The 20,198-nt window shown below is 39.1% G+C and overlaps 1 protein-coding gene across 1 annotated transcript in view; it reads right to left on the bottom strand.

Annotated features, from left to right (window-relative positions):
- Positions 1-18,914, bottom strand: part of PTDSS2 (phosphatidylserine synthase 2) — a 51,170-nt gene extending 32,256 nt beyond the window's left edge. Inside the window, exons 1-4 of the mRNA XM_070766118.1 lie at positions 18,426-18,914; positions 11,489-11,590; positions 5,087-5,169; positions 3,203-3,270 (exon numbers count right to left, since the gene is read on the bottom strand). Coding sequence (XP_070622219.1) covers positions 3,203-3,270; positions 5,087-5,169; positions 11,489-11,590; positions 18,426-18,688 — 516 coding nt within the window. The 5' untranslated portion in view covers positions 18,689-18,914. The remainder of the gene's footprint in view (positions 1-3,202; positions 3,271-5,086; positions 5,170-11,488; positions 11,591-18,425) is intronic.
- Between the last annotated feature and the right edge of the window lie 1,284 nt (positions 18,915-20,198).

The following is a 20,198-nucleotide window of genomic DNA, read 5'->3' on the forward strand; positions in this document are numbered from 1 at the left end:
TTCAGATCTTTCACTCCTTTGAACTGAATTGCATCTTTGGCAGCAATTACAACCGCAAGTCTTTTGGTGTACAGTACGACACAACAAATTTTGCACACATGGATTGGGGGATTTTCTGCAATTCTTCCTTGCAAATCATCTCAAGCTCAGTCAGGTTGGTCACCCATCTTCAGGTCCCTCTAGTGATGTTCAATAGGGTTCAAATCAGGGCTCTGGCTGGGTCACTCTAGGACTGTGATGTCAAACCTGTGGCACACAGAGTCCTCTCTACAGGCACACGAGCTGCCCCCCAGCTCAGCTCCACCTCGTATGCAGGTGCCTCCTGCTGCCCAGCTGCTTTTCGGGTCTGCCCCGCTTGTGGGAGAAGCACGCGTATATGGCAAGGGGGGGGGGGGTACCTTTCTGCCGTCCATGCCTTCCCAGATCTATGGAGATTCCCCCCACCCACCCTGTTTGGGGACAAGAGACTTTTTCTCTCTACCAGCACCATTTGGGGATGAGAGGCTTCCCCCCCCCAGCACTTTTTTGGGATGGGAGGCAAAAAATGGGGGGGGGGGCATGCGCATGCGTGGTAGGGTAGCACGCACATGGGCAGGGGGCATTGCATTATGAGTGTGAGTACGTACACATATGTGACAGAACGCATGCATGAGCGACAGCACACAACACACACACACACGGGCTTTTGGCACCTGACAGAAAAAAAAATAGCTATCATTGCTCTAAGCACATTCCCAGAGCTGTCCCTAAGCCAATCCTGTGTTGTGTTGACTGTGTGCTTACGACTGTTGTCATGTTGGTAAGTAAAACTTCAGCACATTTTGAGGTCCTGAATGCTCTGGAACAGGTTTTCATTGAGAATATTCCTGTACTTTTTTCTATTCAGCTTTCCCTCAATCCTAACCAATTTCCCAGTCCCTGCTGTTGAAAAATAACCCACAGCACGATGCTGCCGCCATGCTTCACAGTTGGGGTGGCATTGGGCAGATGATGAGCAGTGCTTGATATAATGTTTAGAATTGAGGCCAAACAGTTCAATCTTGGTTTCATCAGACCAGAGAATTTTGTTCCTCAAAGTCTGAGTCCTTCAGGTGCTTTTTTGCAAACTCCAAGTTGGCTTTCATGTGTTTTGCACTGAGGAGAGGCTTCCGACTAGCCACTCTGTCATAAATCCAGATTATTGGAAGGCTGCAGTAATAGTTGTCTTTCTAGAATTCTGTCCCATCTCCATACAGGATCTCTGGAGGTCAGTCAGAGTGACCACTGAGTCACCCTCTTACTAAAGCCCTTCTCCCCCGATTACTCAGTTACCAGACAACCAGCTCTTGGAAGAGCCCTGGTTGTGCCAAACGTCTTCCATTTGAGAATTATGTAGGCCACTGTATTCTTAGGAATCTTCAGGACAGCAGAAATTATTTTAGTTTTCCGCGGACCTATGCCGTGCAATATTCCCATCTCTGAGCTCTGCAGGCAATTTCTTTTACCTCACGGCTTTTGCTCTGCTACAGTATGCATTGCCAGCTGTGAGGCCTTCTCTAGAGAGATGCCTTTTCAAATCATGTCCAATCAATTTAATTTACCACAAATCAACTGCAATCGAGGTGTAGAAACATGTCAGCAACTATCAAAAAAATTGGGAGGCACCTGAGCTAAATTTCAAGTGTTGTTGCAAAGGGTCTGAACTGTTCTACAGGTAAAATGTTGCGAGCATGAAAATAGTTGTTCTTACATAATTTTGGAGTGCTGGAAATGAAAATAACAAAAATAATTATTTATTATATTTAAGATCAATGTAAAATTGTCTTTGCTTTGGGTGCCAAGTAGGATTTGTCATGAACTATCATACAATTAACTTTTGCAATTGTGGGATGAATTCTGGGTTGAAAAAAGTAAGAAAATAAGATTATTCTATTATTCTTTATGAAGGAACATTTAAAATGTTTAAAATTCATGTTTAAAATGTTTCAGATTTTATTCTTCTGGACCAAAGTTCATTCAGAACATACTATATTCCATGTTCCAAAGGGCCATTTTAAATATTTCATTTCAAACATTTTTCTGCTTTAATGCATATTTAGTTCTTATAAATATTTTTAAAAATCAAAGTTTTTGTATCTGATTATGGCCATTGTTAAGAAAATATGCCTTTTTCTTTTCCAAGTTTTCCAAGAATAATTGTTTCACTAAAAATTAATATTAATTGTATAATTAAAATGACCCCGAACGTCACTGGGGTTTGGTATTCATATCACAAATTAACTTGATCCATGACCCAGTTAAAAAGTTATATGAAAATTACCTTTTCTTTTGCTTGAAAAAGAGAGGGAAACTAGCAGTTATCCATTTGAGATTGATCTAATTTCTTCCTTCTGAGGATGAACTGAAACCTGGAAAAAGGGCTAAAAATGTTCAGCAGAACAATTATCCCATTAGCTAAAAGGTTTGTCCCAGTATAGAAAGCAAACCATCTTAAATTTTCCAAAGGAAGATATACGTTAGAAGTGCTGCTTGAATGTTTACATACAAAGCAAATGAGTTAAAAGGAAATTTTGATTCTTGCAAAAGAGGAAGGGAACATTTTTTTGTAGAACGTCCAGATTAAAATCTGTGGAATCTTCAGTTACAGCAAGTTCAGTAGATATGATGAGAAAATACCTCAATTCAAGATCCTGAATTTGGTAGAGTTAATGCCAAACAGATTAAATCAAACCCACTGCAGAGAATTCTAGGAGTTGGAATAAGCAAGATGCTCAGGTTGGAAAAAGCTGCATTACATAATGTACGGTATTACTAGAAAGCCAGTTTGGTGTAATGGTGAAGGCACTGGCCTAAAAACCAGGAGATTGCTAAAGCAGTTCTAAACCTGCCTTGGGCATGAAAGCTGACTGGGTGATTTTGGGGCCAGTCACTCTGCCACAAGTGTTGTGGAGAAATAGGAGAAAAGAGTATTAGGTATGCTTACTGCCTTGAGGTAACTAAAATATAATAACAGAGGGAAGAATATAATAATAATAATAATAATAATAATAATAATAATAATAATAATAATAATAATAACTTAAGTCAGATGGACTATTGAAATGATATCACTTATGCATTTGTATGCAATATGCTTTCATGGCAAGAAGTGAAGCCGATGATTACAATTTCTACTTTTCATCTCTTAAGGCTTTCTTTAAAATACAAACTTTAAATTTCTTACCTGAAAAAGTATGAAGATGAGAAAAAGCTCATAGACAACACTGACGCATAGCCAAAACCTCCAGTAAGCTAGTAGAACAAATTAACAAACTTAGATGTATTACAGCTGGACATAAGACTAAACTAGTACATATAGAATCTTTAGGAATAATAAGTTTTGTCTGTATGAAGTTGTATATGCTTTGAAGGAAGTCTACAAAGTTAAAAATAAAAATGCAGAAGGTCCAAGTGATTAACTGGAAAAGGTTAGTGAAATCAATTACAGACAAAATTCACTGTATTTTGAGGATTTACAATCCACTCATTCCCCAAAAATACTGTGGAGTATTTTTATCAATTCTTATGAATAAACTTTTAATGGGCTCCTTGCCTTAGCTTTTTGTTCTACATCCAAATGTAGTTTTATTACATATTTTTAAAATTATTAATAAAACTGAAACAAGGTTCAAAGTAGGGCAAAACTTGGCTAGTATACACAGAACACTACATTCTTATATTACAAATGATATCTTGTAAAATAGCTGTGAATTATAGTGAAAGTATATCTGACTTCATCTATGTGGTACATCTCACTTATTCAGTTTCATATCACATCATCATTTCAAAATGGAATAAAGTCAATGAAATTACAGATGAAGGTAGGGTCAGCAAATAAACATTCCAAGAATTAATAAAAGGGCATTCTGAAAATACCAGAAATTAAGTAAGCAGCACATTGTGCTGAATTTAGTTCACTTTCCTATTTTACTATTAAGAAAACACAACATTTTATTTAAACAGATAAGATTAATTAAAAGGTGGCCCCAGAATTACTTGGAATACCTTATCAAAACTATTCACATTGATAAATTAAAATTTGCAAGTATTTTAAGAAATAGCAGTTTACAGATGTGAGTTTCAGAAGTTTCATTCAAAATAACAATAGTTCAAATTAGTACATCTGTTATTTCATGAATAGATTACTGGCACAGATGACTGTAAAGGGAAAATGTACTTCATAGTATCTAAGCATTATTTTAAAAAGCTACTTCCTTATTGTCATTAAAATTAATTCTAATTAGACATGTTGCATTTTTAAAATTATTGTTCTGATTTTGTACCTTCCATTATGGAGATGTTCTTATTCTCTTTAGCTACAGAGAAATATGTACCGTATATAAAATAGTTTTTTTGAAATATGAACACTTCTGTTAGAATGGCTATGCGCATTTTTAAAATGAACATGGTTCTGTTTCATGGGACACATGCTTATTGAAACATCCTTCCCTGATAAGAATAATAATGAATGTACTGTAGTGGGGAAAAACCTCCTCCAAAAGAGACCTCTGTCTCTTCAGCATGGGAAAGCTGTCAGTCAATGAACTAGAGACTTCACACCTCCAAAAGTATCTTACAAGTGTTCATATGAGCCACTCATAAAACATTGTATCTTCTGTTAGTAATTTCATAACAAACTCACCAAACTCAGGTCACTTTTACAACATTCACTACAGTGCCCAGCACTCATTTATTTGCAATAACCGTTTTCTCATGTATTATCTATTCTGTTATTTTTATTATGCATAGTTGGAAGCTTTCATAAACACATGGGTAACGTATAATGTTAGATACAATTCTACATTTCTGATAATATGATTTTTATCTTAAACGTTACTTATATATTATTTTAAATGTGTTGTAAAACTAAACAGGAAATTGGAAATTGGAAAATTTACATAAATATACAGCAGCCTATTAAGCACACAGAATCCAATACAAATAAATGCATGGTTAGTATGGACAGTGATCAGATTAGGACATTCAAACGCTATGACAGATTTTGTTTAAGAAATCTTGATAGTATTAAAAATCACTATATTTTAATGCAATAAGCTAATTCGATTACCTGGATGGGGTCTTGAAAATGGACCATCTTTTGCTTGAGTGACTCCAAAACACAAAAACACTAAAATGCTGGCTACAATACCTCTGGAAAATATTAAAAACAAAACAGTACTTGCTTACAATCAATTTAACATATTGACTGTTCAGGTAATATAAAATTAGGAGATACAATTATGAATTTTATCTTGGCTAGCGACTGGACTAAAATGGATGTTTTGCCAAGAAGGCTTGGCTAATTAAATGAACCTTGACAACTGGACTAATCACATAGGTATTTCTGGTGTCAATGAAATTCAAATGTTCCATTGAGATTCTCAAATAATGAATTATGGAAATACCGCATTTTTGGAGTATAAGACGCACCTTCCCCCCTAAAAGAAGCAAAAAATGTGAGTGTGTCTTATACTCTGAATTTAGCTTTTCCGAAGCTTTCCCCCCCCCAGCCCTAGCGAGGTGATAACAATCTTCTCGGCTTGCAGGCTTTTTTTCATTGTTAGTTGTTCCAAATAGGTTTTTTTCAAACCTAACTAGGGGATAGAATAATGTGCTGAAGCTGACCAGATTAAGGTCACTAGCCAGATGAATACCTGGTAGGCAGATTCCCCCTCCCCCCATTTTCCTTCCCAAAAACTAAGGGATGTCTTGTACTCCGGTGCGTCTTATACTCCAAAAGTGCGGTAAATTATAAAACCATTTAAACCTCTTTTCCAGTGACAAATTCCTTGTGTGTCTAATCACACTTGGCCGATAAAGAATTCTATTCTATTCTATTCTATTCCATTCCATCCCCTCCCATCAAGTCTCACAAATAGATATCTTGCTACTTTGGAATGTCTTTAGATATTGCAGAAGCCTATCTTGGCTTCCCTTTAATATACGGTATTGCCACCTGATATTATAGATTTATTAATATTTCCTATGAGGAACAAACATATCATGTGAGTCAGGTGCAAACAAAACAGCTAGCTACATCTTATTAAGAATATTACAAAAACATGCAGAGTAAGTTAGTTCTATTTTTAAAAATAAAATATGTCAGGTTGTCCAAACTATTATTGTGTCATCTTACTATAAATAGATACCATACTTTATACATTAGAGATAAATTCTGTACAGCAGCATTTAAAGCCTGACATGAAAGCCAGCTGGGTGATTTTTGTCAGTCACTCTCTCAGGCCAACGCATCTCCCAGGTTGTTGTAGTGAAAATAAGAGAAGAAGGTCTGTTGGTATGTGCACTGCCTTGATTTATTTATAAAAATAATAAAGGCTAATACAGAAGGAAGGAAGGAAGGAAGGAAGGAAGGAAGGAGGGAGGGAGAGAGGGAGGGGGGGAGGGGGGAGGGAAGGGGGGGGAAGGGGGGAGGGAAGGAAGGAAGGAAGAAGGGAGGGAGAGAGGGAGGGGGATGGAATGGGGGGAAGGAAGGAAGGAAGGAAGGAAGGAAAGAAGGATACATAAATACCTACCTACCGGTACCTACCAGTGGGCTCTTTCTAATTTCTATAGCAGGGGTAGGCAACGTTGGCTCTTCTATGACATGTGGACTTCAACTCCCAGAATTCCTGAGCTAGCACGATTGGCTCAGGAATTCTGGGAGTTGAAGTCCACAAGTCACAGAAGAGCCGGCGTTCCCTACCCCTGTTCTATAGGATTAACTTTGGTTACATGGATTCTTGATATACAATAGTCAACATGTCAGTATTATTTTTGTTTTATGTTTGTTTTAGACTTAACATTGTAGGTATTTTTGAACCATGATAGAATTTATTACTGAATGAATGAAACTTTATGAAATATAATGAAGCTTGGTTAAAACACTGGCAAACCTCAGTTTGCAATGTTTTATATATACCAGTCACTGGATTTGATAGCTTCATAACCATTTTTCTACAGTTCTATTTCGTATAGAACTGACTAACTAGAACCAAATGTTAAATGGTGGAAACACATTAATTATCTCAGTCTCAGAAATGAGTTTATAGATTTGGCCACATAAGCATTCTTTCATACACAACCCAGTTTCTCCCAGTTTAGGCAGGGAGAAAAGTCTTTGCATTAGTTCTATTATTAGAATTTGGAAATTCTTGAGAAACTAATACTGATGACCAAGAAATCTACCAACACATTCTGATCTATCTAGCTTCGGGCCATCATAATCTAACAAACTGCCAATTTAAAATATCTTTCAGAATGAAATCTTGAAGTCCATAAATAACCAATAAATCTAACCAATAAATCTAACCAATAAACAATTCAATTTAACCGAATTAAAATATAACTCTTACTCTGTTAAATCCAAACTAATCCTTTTATACAAAGCAGACATATCTTTTCAAAAAGGGGAGAGGGCCAAATCTTACACATTCAACTTAAAAGTGATACTTCAAGTAATTCATTTGATGACTTTTACTTGTAGGCTAGCCATATGAGTAAGAGGGAAATTTTAGAGATATTTGCAGAAATTCAGAAACATCTTTTCCAACTAACACACCTGCACAATCTGCACTCACTTCTTAAATACCTAGAGTGGCAATGCTGTCTGCCTTGATTGATTTACTGATTAATAATAAGCTATCAAGTCATTTTCAATTCTTAACAACTACAAAAATATTCTCCGTGATTTCCTTTCCTTACTCCAACTTAAATCCTGCCTCTATCTCAACCTTTGGGAATGGACAGCATGCAAATAAACAACCTAGGATTATATATGAATCCACCATTATAACAGCATATATCAGTAAGATATATGATGAGTATGAGTCTATGTGAAAATTACAGTATTTTAATACTATATTAAAAGAAATTCTGTTCACTTGAACTAAAGCAGAGAAAGTTTAGTAGGATTTAATTTATTTAAGAAGTTTACTTATGTCTCTCAGACTTTATTAAGGAGTCAGAAAAAATAAGCTTTAAATGAAATCTAGCAGACAGAACTCCCAAGTATAACTATAGTTACAGAGCAGGAAAATAGGCTAATTTCAATCAAGGTGAATTACGGTAAATCACCACGAACGGATGTACAGTAAGTCACCTTTCCTGTTTGAAAATTACAGTTTCTTGAAAAAGCATGCAGGCTGACTTGTTAAAACAGAGCATTATTAAAACCTTTGATTAAGCAATCTAGCAAGCTGGGGGCAATGCTGTTAGTATTGACCTATTTTTTTTAAGGATAGGAGCACACACTAACATCTTTCTGCAGTTGGGCAGTCTTAACAAATCTAACAAGCAAACAAAAATCATGGCAATGGAAAAGAGCCCTTTATCTTAGAAGAAGGAATGTTGTCCTCTCTAGCTTCAGGAAGATTTGTGGATAAGACACTGCCAAAGGGCAATAGCCCATTCTTCTCTTTGAAGCTGATGTCTCCCACATTAGGCTCAGGGACTAAGGTAATAAAAAAGTAAATAAAGTCATTCTGACCAAAAGGCTTCCAGCTGGCTATCAGTTTCAAGTTAACACAGAGAGAAGGCCAAGGCCTAAGGGTGGAAACCTGGGGACCAGGCAGCCTGCTTTTCTAGGTGTGTTTCCCTTATCCAAGGTTCAGACAGGAATAGATTACAGAGGATCTGCTTCCTAATGCATTTTCTCCTCTGCCAAGGCTAGAATGAGAAAAAGTAGTTCTGCGTGTTGAGACACTGGCAACCAGAACTAGAAAGCTCTGTTCCTGGAATAGCCATGTCTTCCTTTCCAGAGTCTGGAAAGCAAGTGGCTGTTTTTCATTTTAACCCATGGAAAATATTCATGGAGGCAAGTTAGACTGCTTTTAAGGTAATAACTCTTGAAGTATTCAAAACAACTGGTTTCTCTTTCAAAAAAGCAAATAAACTATTCTCATATTTTAATTTTTGTTTTACTGAATCAATAAAAATATGCAAAATATGCTCCCTTTCCAAATCTGAGAAAAAGACAAATTTTCATCCCCAGTCTCATGGACAGCTCAACACAGACAAAAATGATCTCAGCCCTCCCCCAACCCACACCTCTTGGGAGCTGGGTCACTCAACAATTTTATACATACCAGTAACAGAATTAATCAATCAGAGGGAAAAAAGTTACTATGTTTGCAGTCACCCTTTTTAACATCTGCTGGATACAATATGTGAAAATGATCTGTAGCTCATGTAACTTGCCATAAATCCTCGCTATCTTTAGCTTTCCAATGAACAATTTGTTTGCCTTTTGATTAATATCGGTGAATTTGAATTATTGTGCACACTGATCAAAATCAAATTTATATGATTTAGAAAGCAGTATAAACACAAAACAGCTGAGTGTTTGTACTGACTGCAGTAATGAGGATAAAAATCCAACAGCCATAAAAAACCTCCTTCTAAATACCACTTGCCTGATTCAGATTTATATTTTGCCATTACTGTATTATTTTAATAATAAGTCAGAATGGCAAACATGTCTAATACTCCTTCCTTCTCTTATTTTCTCCACAACAATAATCCTTTGAGGTGAGCTGAGCTGAGCTGAGAGAGTGACTGGCCCAAAGTCACCCAGATGGCTTTCATGCTGAAGCAGGATTAGAACTGAGTGTCTTCCTGGTTTGTAACCTGATGCCTTAATCACTAGAGCAAACTGACTCCCTAATTTCTTTCCCATTAAAGGGATTTTGTGGATATTATTTTTTTTTAAAAAAAGAATAACAAACAAATTGGAAGACCAAGAAAATGAAACTGTATCTCAAGTTAATTAATAGGTTGATATATTTGATTACATCCCACAGTTTAGCATTAGGGATTATTTTCATCCAAAGATCACATCAGTTCTCAGACATACTGGTATATAAAACGTTCTCCACCCTATAATTTCGCAGGAAAACAATGCACATTACAGCAGTCAAATGATTACTTGATACACTGTTATTTACTACACGCCCTGCCTTTTTTCAAGGAACTTGAAACTACATACATGGCATTGTATCCTTTAATTTTAATTTATCTATAATCCTTTAACCTCCCTAAGTAACCAGCCATGAGATATTTTAGGCTAAGAAATAAATTAATCCAACATCACCCACTGAGTTTAATATTCTATTTTATTGCAAAACTAGTGACTGTTTTAGAGATAGTTTGTGTCACAGTAGGAGAAGCAAAAGGGCAAAAGTCATATTCAGGCACATTAAACTCAGATATGGTAATTCAAACTGAGCTATGAACTCTAATTGTTCTAAGTACTAATGTGTCAGACAGATATAAGATATCTATAAATATTTTAGTACATTTTGCCTCCAGAATTACACTAGTCAAAAATCTAGCAATAATTCAGTTATGGATTGCCACGTAAACTAGCAGATGAAAGTTCAATCCCAAAATGCATGTCTGCTTTGTATAACCAATTTGTCACCTATTTAATGTATATGTACTACCTTTCAACAAGGAGTTCACAAAATATCCTTCTACCTTTTCACAAATAATTATGACCCTAATACAGGGTACGTTCCAAAAGTAATGCAATTATTTTTTTTAAAGTAATTTATTGAACAGATTTGCACAAACACTTAAAATTCTTTAAAGTACTGTCCTTGGGCCTCTACACATTTTTTCCAGCCACTCTGCCATGACCGGTACATGCCCTGGAAGGTGTCTTCGAGGACCTCTCGCAAGGTCTTTGTCACGGCTGATTGGATCTCTTCTATGGACAAAAAACGGGTTCCTTTCAGGGCTGCCTTAATCCGAGGGAACAAAAAGAAGTCTGCTGGGGCGACGTCAGGACTATAGGGGGGTGGGGCAGCGTTGGCACCTGGTGTTTGGCCAGGAGCTCGCAGACTTGTAGCGTGTTGCGGCAAGGCGCGTTGTCGTGATGGAGTTGCCAGGTAGCGGAGATGTATTTTCTCGTCCTGATGACCCTTTTTCAGAGTCTTTCCAGCGCATCCACGTAGTAGGCAGCGTTAACTGTCTGTCCTTGAGGAACAAACTCTTTATGGACCACTCCTTTACTGTAGAAAAAGACAATGAGCACTGTTTTAACTTTTGATTTGCTCATTCTTGCCTTTTTGGGCTTGGGGGACTGGTCGGTATGCCACTCAGAGCTTTGGTGTTTTGTTTCTGGGTCGTATTCAAAAATCCAGGTTTCATCACCAGTGATGACGTTGTCCAAATAATCAGTTTCAATTTCTATATGTTGCAAAAGTTCACTTGAAATTTCCGATTCCATTTTTTTCGTGACACGGCGCGCAGGGGTTTTCAATAACTGACGTCCTGCCGATTTCACAGCTTGGAGAGCACTGAAACCGGTTTCGCGGCAAAGCTTAACGTCCCCCACCCATGTACTCCAAGTGCTTTGGTCCCACTCCGACCAATAGGAGCGGCACGGGAAATTCAATTGCATTACTTTTGGAACACACCCTGTAAGTCAGCACCATTGCATTTTCTGCAGTATTCTGTAAAAGTTAGTTACCTCTTTGTGTTATAGGTTGTGTCCTGTGGTGTTTCTTCAAGCAAGGTCACATAGCCCAGGGTGCAAGTAAGGATAAACAGGACTGTTAAGGTGTGAGCTTCCCTGTTAAGAAGAGAAAAAAAATATATTACCTTTTTCTGACACACTGTTTATACTCGGCTTATTATTTTCATCAGCAGAAATTAAAGCTTTAAGTGTGCAACTATGTATATGTTTGTATGTACATTGGTCCCTTGACTTTCGCGGGGGATACGCTCCAAGACTGCCTGTGAAAGTCAAATTTCCGCAAAGTAGACAAACTCCCTTCCTTCCTCCCCCTCCCTCCTCCATTCCTGCTTTTACTTACCCCCAGAACCCGCAGGGACAATGGGGTGGCAAGCTGGGGGCTTTGCTGCACTCGCTGCTGGCGTCTCCCATAGTGGTGGTGGCAACAGCACCGGTGCTCAGGGCCAGGGCAGGGGAAGCTCAAGCAAGAGGCATCCAGGCCAGGACTCGAAGCCGGGATTTCAGGCAGGTCAGCTGGGAGGTCGGACGCTACCACTAAGGGAGATGGCTTAGGTGGGTGAGGGAAGAAGAGGTGGCGGGGGCGGGTGGCAGTAAGTGATGGCGGCGGAAAAAGAGGCAGCCGCGCCCTTTGGTGCTTGAGGCAAGGCTCAGCTTCAAGCGAAGCCTACCAACGCTCCGAGAATTAAAGGGGAGGGATCGGGAGGCTGGGGCGGAAGCGGAGCTTTTATTTAAAGAAGCAGGATGGCTGGGGTGGGGGTGGGGAGCAGGAAAAAACGGTGGTGTTCAAAAAAACCACTGAGTATTTTTTTAATTAATATTTTTTGAAAACCCATGGTATAGTCTTTCCGTGAATTTCAGACCCGCGAAAGTCAAGGAACCACTGTATATATATAAGCACACTGCCCTAATATAAAATATATAGCATTGTGATGTAAAATGTATCAATAAGGCATTTAAAAGGCAAAGTAATAGAATTAGTGTCTACAAAAGGAAAGCTTTACAACTTTTGTTTGAAAGACCCTGAAGAAAATGCTAGTTCCCATGGGCAGAACGGTCCAGAGTTTGCAGGAACTGAATAAGTTGTTATTTTTATATAAGCTAAAGCTCAAAGAAATCTTCACTGAGGTAAAAATGTGGGGTGGGGGGAACCTACAGTAAAATCCTTCAGAACCAAAATGTATTCAGAATGCTGATAAAAAAGATAAGGATTGTTACTAACTGTTTTCTAGGAATCAAGCAGAATCATAATAGTCTCAAAGCTATCAGAGATGCAATTTTTTTCAAGAGCAATACAGTATAACTTTTACATTTTTAAAATTTCACTTTATTTTGGAGTTTTCCCTCAAAATATCCAACAAAACATGGTGAAACCTGTTGATATTCAGAGATGACTTCTCTAAATTAAAAGGAATGATAAAAGACTATTCATACTAGTATTCAACAAAATTGTCAACAACTTTCCACCTAATAAAACTTTCAGTGCCTATAAATATCACCTTGAAACTCAGCCTAAATAATAAAAAAGCCCCCGGAAGCAGTAACATCTGATATAATTTTTGAATGTATTGCTTTTTCTACATCCCCTGCTTTTACGATGAAATGTTTTAGAAAATATAAATGCTTATATGTAGAGATAGAGGTCATGTGGAGCAAACTGCCTATCTCAAACAGGCCTCACATACCTACATGATCTCACCCAGTTCACATCACCAGGAAGATGTAGGACACTATCCTTTGTTGGTACGTGATCTCATCTGTGTTGTATCAACAAAATGTTCTTAAGGATTGGCAAGGAGAAATCACCAATAAAATGCTGTTGTTCTTTTCTGTTTAGCCAAATATAAGAATAACTAAGAATAAACAGGAGCATCAAAAATAAGAAAATGGAAACTTCTTTGAAATACTACTTAATCGGGGGTGGGTGGGTATGTAACACAATGTACACTTATTTCCAAGATGAATAATTACAATCTTATGAAGTACCCCCCCTCAAACCCTCCCCCCAGCCTAACAGAAGTTATAAACTGAGTACTGTTGGAAGAACTGGCAATTTCACCTACCTTCCATTTAAAACATGGCATAACCCAAAATGTCAGTAAGATCCAGTTACTAGTTCACTATTTTTGTACCACAGTTTGTTCCTAATGTACTCTCTAAAGTGCTTCCTGAACCTATGATGAAATATAGTGTTCCCTAAATTGCAGAACACCGAATACTGGGGCAGTGGATTCTCAGGTACTACTGTATTTTTTGGAGAATAAGACACAAGACCCTTTCCCCCTCTAAAGAGACTGAAAATTTGGGTGCTTCTTACATTCTGAACGTAGCTTTTTTTGAAGCTTTTTTTTTTTTAGCTCTAAGGAAGCGCTAAGTATCTTCCTGGCTCTTACCAACTTGCTGTAAGGTCTTTTCCAGCCCTAAGTCTTTGCGGGCTTTTTTTCATTGTTACTCGACCCAAATAAGGTTTTTTAAAGCCCTAACCAGGGGATAAAATAATGTGCTGAAGCTAACCAGACTAAGGATGAATAGTCAGATGAATTTTAGGCAGATTTCCCCCCCTATTTCCCTCCCCAAACATTAAGGCTTCTTATACTCTGGTGCATCTTATATTCTGAAAAATATGGTATGCTAGAATGCAACAACTTCTAGGAACCTTCTAGCTGTGCTCTAAATTTGTTGCTGGGTATCAATGTATCCCTCTTGCTGCCAAGATCACAAAGTTCAACTCATACAAAGCCAGTTCACGTTTTTCTCTTTGCCAAGGTTTTTTTTTTTTTTTTGGCAGAGCCGGAGAACTGTGCCCCTTGCAATATCAATTTTTTTTTTAAGTCTACAACTATTTTGTTTTCTTCTCTGTCAGAGATAGTTAAAGCAGTTAGGTGGGAAAAACAACAGGACAGCAAAAACTACACACGTTTCTGCCCTTTTAATTAGAGAAAGAATATTCTGGATGCAATCCATACAGCTAATGCCTAGATTTGTGATTGACATAAATTGTTTCTTGTAAAATTCAAGCTTGCTTTTTTATTTAAGGACCTACAAGTACAGTTGTAAACACTTTTTTATACAATGGAGATGTCACTAATATCATTTTTTTTCTTATGGGCAAGAAAGATTTTAAAAGACCAGCTAAAGTAAAAGCTGTAAGGAAAAAATACCAGATGTATTATGGCTCTCTCTCAGCTGTTATTATCTCATGTAATGTTCTTATGCACTTTCTTCAAGGATTATTTTAAAATAATGAAGTTCTTTTGTCAATTTTTTATTTTGGTATAGTTCCATTTCTTTGCATGCTCTATCAGCAATAAGCATTCTATACCATTTCCTAATGCTGCTAAAGTACAAAATGATTTTACAATCTTCTCCCATTGCTTTCTAAAAATAGACAATTAATGTAGAAAATCTGTACAAACTGGGTAGGTGCCAGAATAATATGAAAGAATTTGGAGAACTAACAGAAACGATTAAAAAAGAACAAAAATGTAAAAAGATATTTTCTTTAACAATCCAGGAAAATGTAGCCCTTAATTTATAATCATATGGACCTTGCCCATTATGTGACAGTCGTAAAGCAGGTCATCCACACGACCAATCCAATTTTATGACCTTTGTTATGGTGGTTAGTAAGCAAATCACTTTTGCTTACTAACAAAGTAAGTCAACTAACAGTCAAGTCAACTCATGGTTCACTATGAGATGTTTTTGGCAAAAACTAGAAGTGCCAGTTTTCAGCAAAATTGTTGTAAACTGTGGTCACATAAATGCAGAATTCTGCAAACAGCCATAAATTTGGGCCAGTTGCCGAGTGCTTGAAATGCAGTACTTGACCACAGACTGGAGAGCAGATATCAGAACTTTGGAACCAGTACCATATTGTGTGTGTGTGTGTCCATAGTAATTCTGAACAGACACAAAGTGACCATTTATAAGTCAAGCAAGTCAAGTCTGAAAAAAGAAAGGCATGAATTTAAGCATAGTTAAGGAATGCAGTCCAAGTGCACCTTTATTGATGCAGATTAAATTTGCTTATTTACCCAAGCTTTTATTATATGCTGCAATATCCATTTATAAACTGAACAGAAACATAGAAAAATGACCACAGAAAAAAACCTTATGGTCCACCAAGTCTACCTTTTGAGTTTGTTTTTTCTTTCTTTCATCATTGCTTTTATTAAGTTCTGTTTTATTTTCTACTTTTGTCAGATGATGGATATGTGTTTATCCCCAGCATGTTTCAGCTCAGTGACTGATGTTGACCCACTATCTCCACTGATTTCTAAGGATAGATGCTTATTTATACCCTATGACAGTGATGGAAAACCTTTTTTTCCTCGGGTGCCAAAAGAGTGCACGCGTGCGCTATTGCGTAGGCACAAGTGCCTACACCCATAATTCAATGTCTGAGGAGGGCGAAAACAGCTTCCCCCACTCCCCGGAGGCCCTGTGGAAGCTGGAAACGGTCTGTTTTTCAACTTCTGGTGGGCCCAGTAAGCTCGTGTTTCACCCTCAACTGGCTCCAAAGGCTTCCCTGGAGACGGGGGAGGGTAAAAATACCCTCCCCGATCCCCCCAGAGGATCTCTGGAAGCCAAAAACGCCTTCCTCTGTGCAAGCCAAAAATCAGCTGGCCAGCACACACATGCATGCTCTCTAAATGGGGCTACCTTTGAAGTGTTCGGAAACTCCAGATCGTGCAGAATGCGGCCGCGAGAGCAATCATGGACCTCTCTAGGTATGACCATGTTTCATCAACACTTCACAGCCTGCACTAGCTGCCGATCAGTTTCCGGTCACAATTCAAAGTGTTGGTTATGACCTATAAAGCCCTACATGGCATCGGACCAGAATACCTCTGGGACCGTCTTCTGCCGCACGAATCCCAGCGGCCGATTAGGTCCCACAGAGTGGGCCTTCTCTGGGTCCCGTCGACTAAGCAATGTCACCTAGAGGGGCCCAGGGGAAGGGCCTTCTCTGTGGTGGCCCCGGCCCTCTGGAACCAACTCCCCCCAGAGATCAGATCTGCCCCCACCATCCTTGCCTTTCGTAAGTTGTTGAAAACTCACCTTTGCCGCCAGGCATGGGGAAATTGACACCTTCCCTAACTACTGTTTTATGTATGGTTTGATTGGGTTGTGTGATTATTTTATTAATAAGTGTTTTTAAATTGTGTTGTTAAATATTGGATTTGTATATTGTTATTATTGTTGTGAGCCACCTCGAGTTCTCAGAGAGGGGCGGCATACAAATCTAATTTTTTTAAAAATTGCCGTTCGATAAAAAAAACAACTATTTGTATGAACACAATTTAACTTGAATACAATTATTATTTGTAAACACTTATTTGGTAAGTTTTTATTTTACTTTCCTTTATATGTACAATTTGTATGACTTTTTGAGGGTATCCTGTAGCTTAAAAAGTTGACGTGATAGACAAAAACTGTGGTTATTTTTGGATCCAGAGGCCAAAAGTTAGTTGAAAACAAGTCACAGATTTAAGACAACGAAATTGCTGTTCCCCAGTGTTATAATAAAGTATCTTATGGCATAATGCCAAGTGTCATAAAATATTTCCTGTGGTCAACTTCAGATGCTTGATTCTCTCTCTCTCTCTCTCTCTGTATACAGATATACACACACATACCAAAGAGTGTGGGCCTGTGATGCGGGCAATGAACAAAGTGAGCAGCGTTATATAAAATCAACTGTCTTCAATGGGGATTTTAACACTCTGACTACATTAGTAGAGGACTAACGAATGCTAAGTTAATTTTAGTAATTTTTAAATAAATTTTAAAACGTTCCAGAGATTGCAATGGCTTTTGCCTCTTCATTTATAAATACACCCGGAACTCGCATTTTTAGGACAATTCTTGACACACACATACACACACGTATGTATGTATGTATGTATGTATGTATGTATGTATGTATGTACACATAACTATTATAATAAAGTATCTTATGGCATAATACCAAGTGTCATAAAATATTTCCTGTGGTCAACTTCAGATGCTTGACACTCACACACACACACACACACTCTCTCTCTCTCTATCTATAGGCTACTTTCAAAGGAGACACATCTCTGAATATCTCCCTGAATGTTTAAGAACTTTTCCAATGCCTCAGATTAGAAGCTCTGCTATTGTTGGAGGCACCAGAGAATCTGGGTATGTGTGTATGTATGTATGTGTGTGTGTATGTATGTATGTATTTTATTTATTTTTATTTATTTTGTCCAATACACAATACATATTGAAGAGGATAGACATGAAGTATTATATATAAAGAAAAGATAAAAAAGTAGAGGAGAAAATATATGAAAGGAAAAAAAGATATATGAGATATGAGATAAGGAGAGACAATTGGACAGGGGACGAAAGGCAGGCTAGTGCACTTATGTACGCTTATGTATGTATGTATTTATTTGTTTGTTTGTTTGTTTATTTTGTCTAGTACATAATAAGGAAATATCTCAGACAGGATGATCCTTGCCTAGTTAGCAACTGGCAAGCTTGTTTACATCTGTGACAGCAAGTGATGAAAAATCGCATCCGAGACAGCAATAGCCCCGGAGCCAAGTCAGCACAAAGAGCAGGGGAGGAGCAAAGAGGTCTGTCCTGAAACTAAGAACGTGCTGTACCGTCTCTTTCAGAGGACACACACATACCCGGAGTTATCAGAGATCAGCCTGGATGTAACCAGAAGCCAGCGCCAGCTCTAAAGCCCTATATCCAACCCTCGCATCTGCTGCTGCTGCTGTCACCTTCAGCATCAGCGCCCAGCCACCTTTCCCCTCCAGATTCAGCCACCCTCTCTGGGCGCCCTTATTGTGTTCATGAGTCCAGATGGCCCTAAGGTCCCGTTCTGCCTGTCGAGTGACCCGGCAAGGCAGGAGGGGAGCTCGGGCAAAAGCACGGTCGCCCCTCTCACCAGAAGAAGGTGTTGGTCCCGTCGTCGTACACCTCGGACTCAGTACTGCGCCGGTCGCCATGAGTGACGACAGCGGCGTCTGGCGCTGCCGCCGATGCAGCTGCCGCCAACGGCGGCGAGTCCCCGCGCGGCCCCTCTCCAACCGGCAGAGAAGAGCCGTTGGGGGGCGGCGGCGGCGGCAGCGAAAACGGCGGCGGCTGCCCTTCCTCCAGCGCCGCTTTTCCGGAGGCGCCTCCGTGACTCCTCCGTTCCCCGCGCCTCATCCCGGGAGCCACCTCGGCTCGCGAGGCTTTAAGCGATGCTCGGCGCGCGCCCTGCGCGCCCCATGCGAACCTCCGAAGAACCAACACAACCGCTCCTGTTCCAGCGTCTTTTCAGCACTCGGCTCGTGACCCTGCGTGGGACGAGGTTGAGGGGCGGGACTCCTCTCTGAGCAGACGTGAGCGGCTGAGGCTTGCGGGGCGCATGCGCCTACCGAACTATTCTCCCTCCCCTTCCCCTCTCTTTTCTTTTCTTTTGGCTCGGGAAGGCGCCGTCCGGCAAAGCTTTTGGAGGCGGGAGCGCGTTGGCAGGACAGGCTTCTAGCGTAGACAATAGAAGTTCAGTTGCAGCAAGACAACACAGAGAGGTTTACATGGAGAATAGAATTCTTTATAGAATTCTTTATTGGCCAAGTGTGATTGGACACACAAGGAATTTGTCTTTGGTTGAGATGTTTTCAGTCTACATAAAAGAAAATATAGATTTGTTAAGAATCATGTGGGGCAACACTTAATGATTGTCATGGGGGTCTAATAAGCAATGAAGAAACAATATTAATAAAAATCTTAGGAGAGAAGCAACACGTTACAGTCATACAGTCCTAAGTAGGAGGAAAAGGGTGATAGGAATGATGAGAAAAAACTAGTAGAAATAGAAATGCAGACTTATAATAATAATAATAATAATAATAATAATTTATTAGATTTGTATGCCGCCCCTCTCCGAAGACTCGGAGAGACGTCGGGATGGAAAGTTTCCTAATGAATGGGGTTGGCTGACAAAACATTTTTTAAATAGTTGAGAGAGCTTTGTTGGTGAATTCGGTAAGGTTACTTTAGGTTACATGGCTTAAGTCTTAGGCTGTTTCCCTTCTTGGTTAGTTTCCCTCCATTGTTTCTTGTCTTTTGGTCCTTTGGAAAATAGGTTGAGCCTCTTGTCCTACCCATCCACCCACCCTCATTTTAAACATCCCATCCACATTGAAACATCATGCAATCAAATGTTCTTTTCAAGTATAATTATTTTCTTAGGGGATCTGCATATCATTTAGCTCAGTGTTTTTCAACCAGTGTGCCGTGGCACACTAGTGTGCTGCGAGACATGGTCAGGTGTGCCGCGAAGCTCAGAGAGAAAGAAAGCAAGAGAGAGAGAAAGAAAGAGAAAAAGAAAGCAAGAGAGAGAGAGAGAAAGTGAGGGACGGAAGGAGAGAGAGAGAAAGACACAGCGGGAGGTAGGGAGGGAGAGAGAGAGAGCAAAAAAGAGAGGAAGGAAGGAAGAGAAAGAAAGAGGGATGGAGAGAGAGAGAGAGAGGAAGGAAGAGAAAGAAAGAGGGATGGAGAGAGAGAGAGAAAGAGGAAGGAAGGGAGAGAAAGAGGGAGGGAGAAAGAAATAGAGTGAAGGGGAGGAAGAGAGAGAGAGAGAATTTTTTTGTCCAAACTTTTTTAGCCCTAGCCCCCCCCCCCCCGGTTCAATGTGCCCCAGGGTTTCGTAAATGTAAAAAATGTGCCGCGG

The sequence above is a fragment of the Erythrolamprus reginae genome, chromosome 1 (assembly GCF_031021105.1).
Source record: "Erythrolamprus reginae isolate rEryReg1 chromosome 1, rEryReg1.hap1, whole genome shotgun sequence".
Taxonomy (NCBI): domain Eukaryota; kingdom Metazoa; phylum Chordata; class Lepidosauria; order Squamata; family Dipsadidae; genus Erythrolamprus; species Erythrolamprus reginae.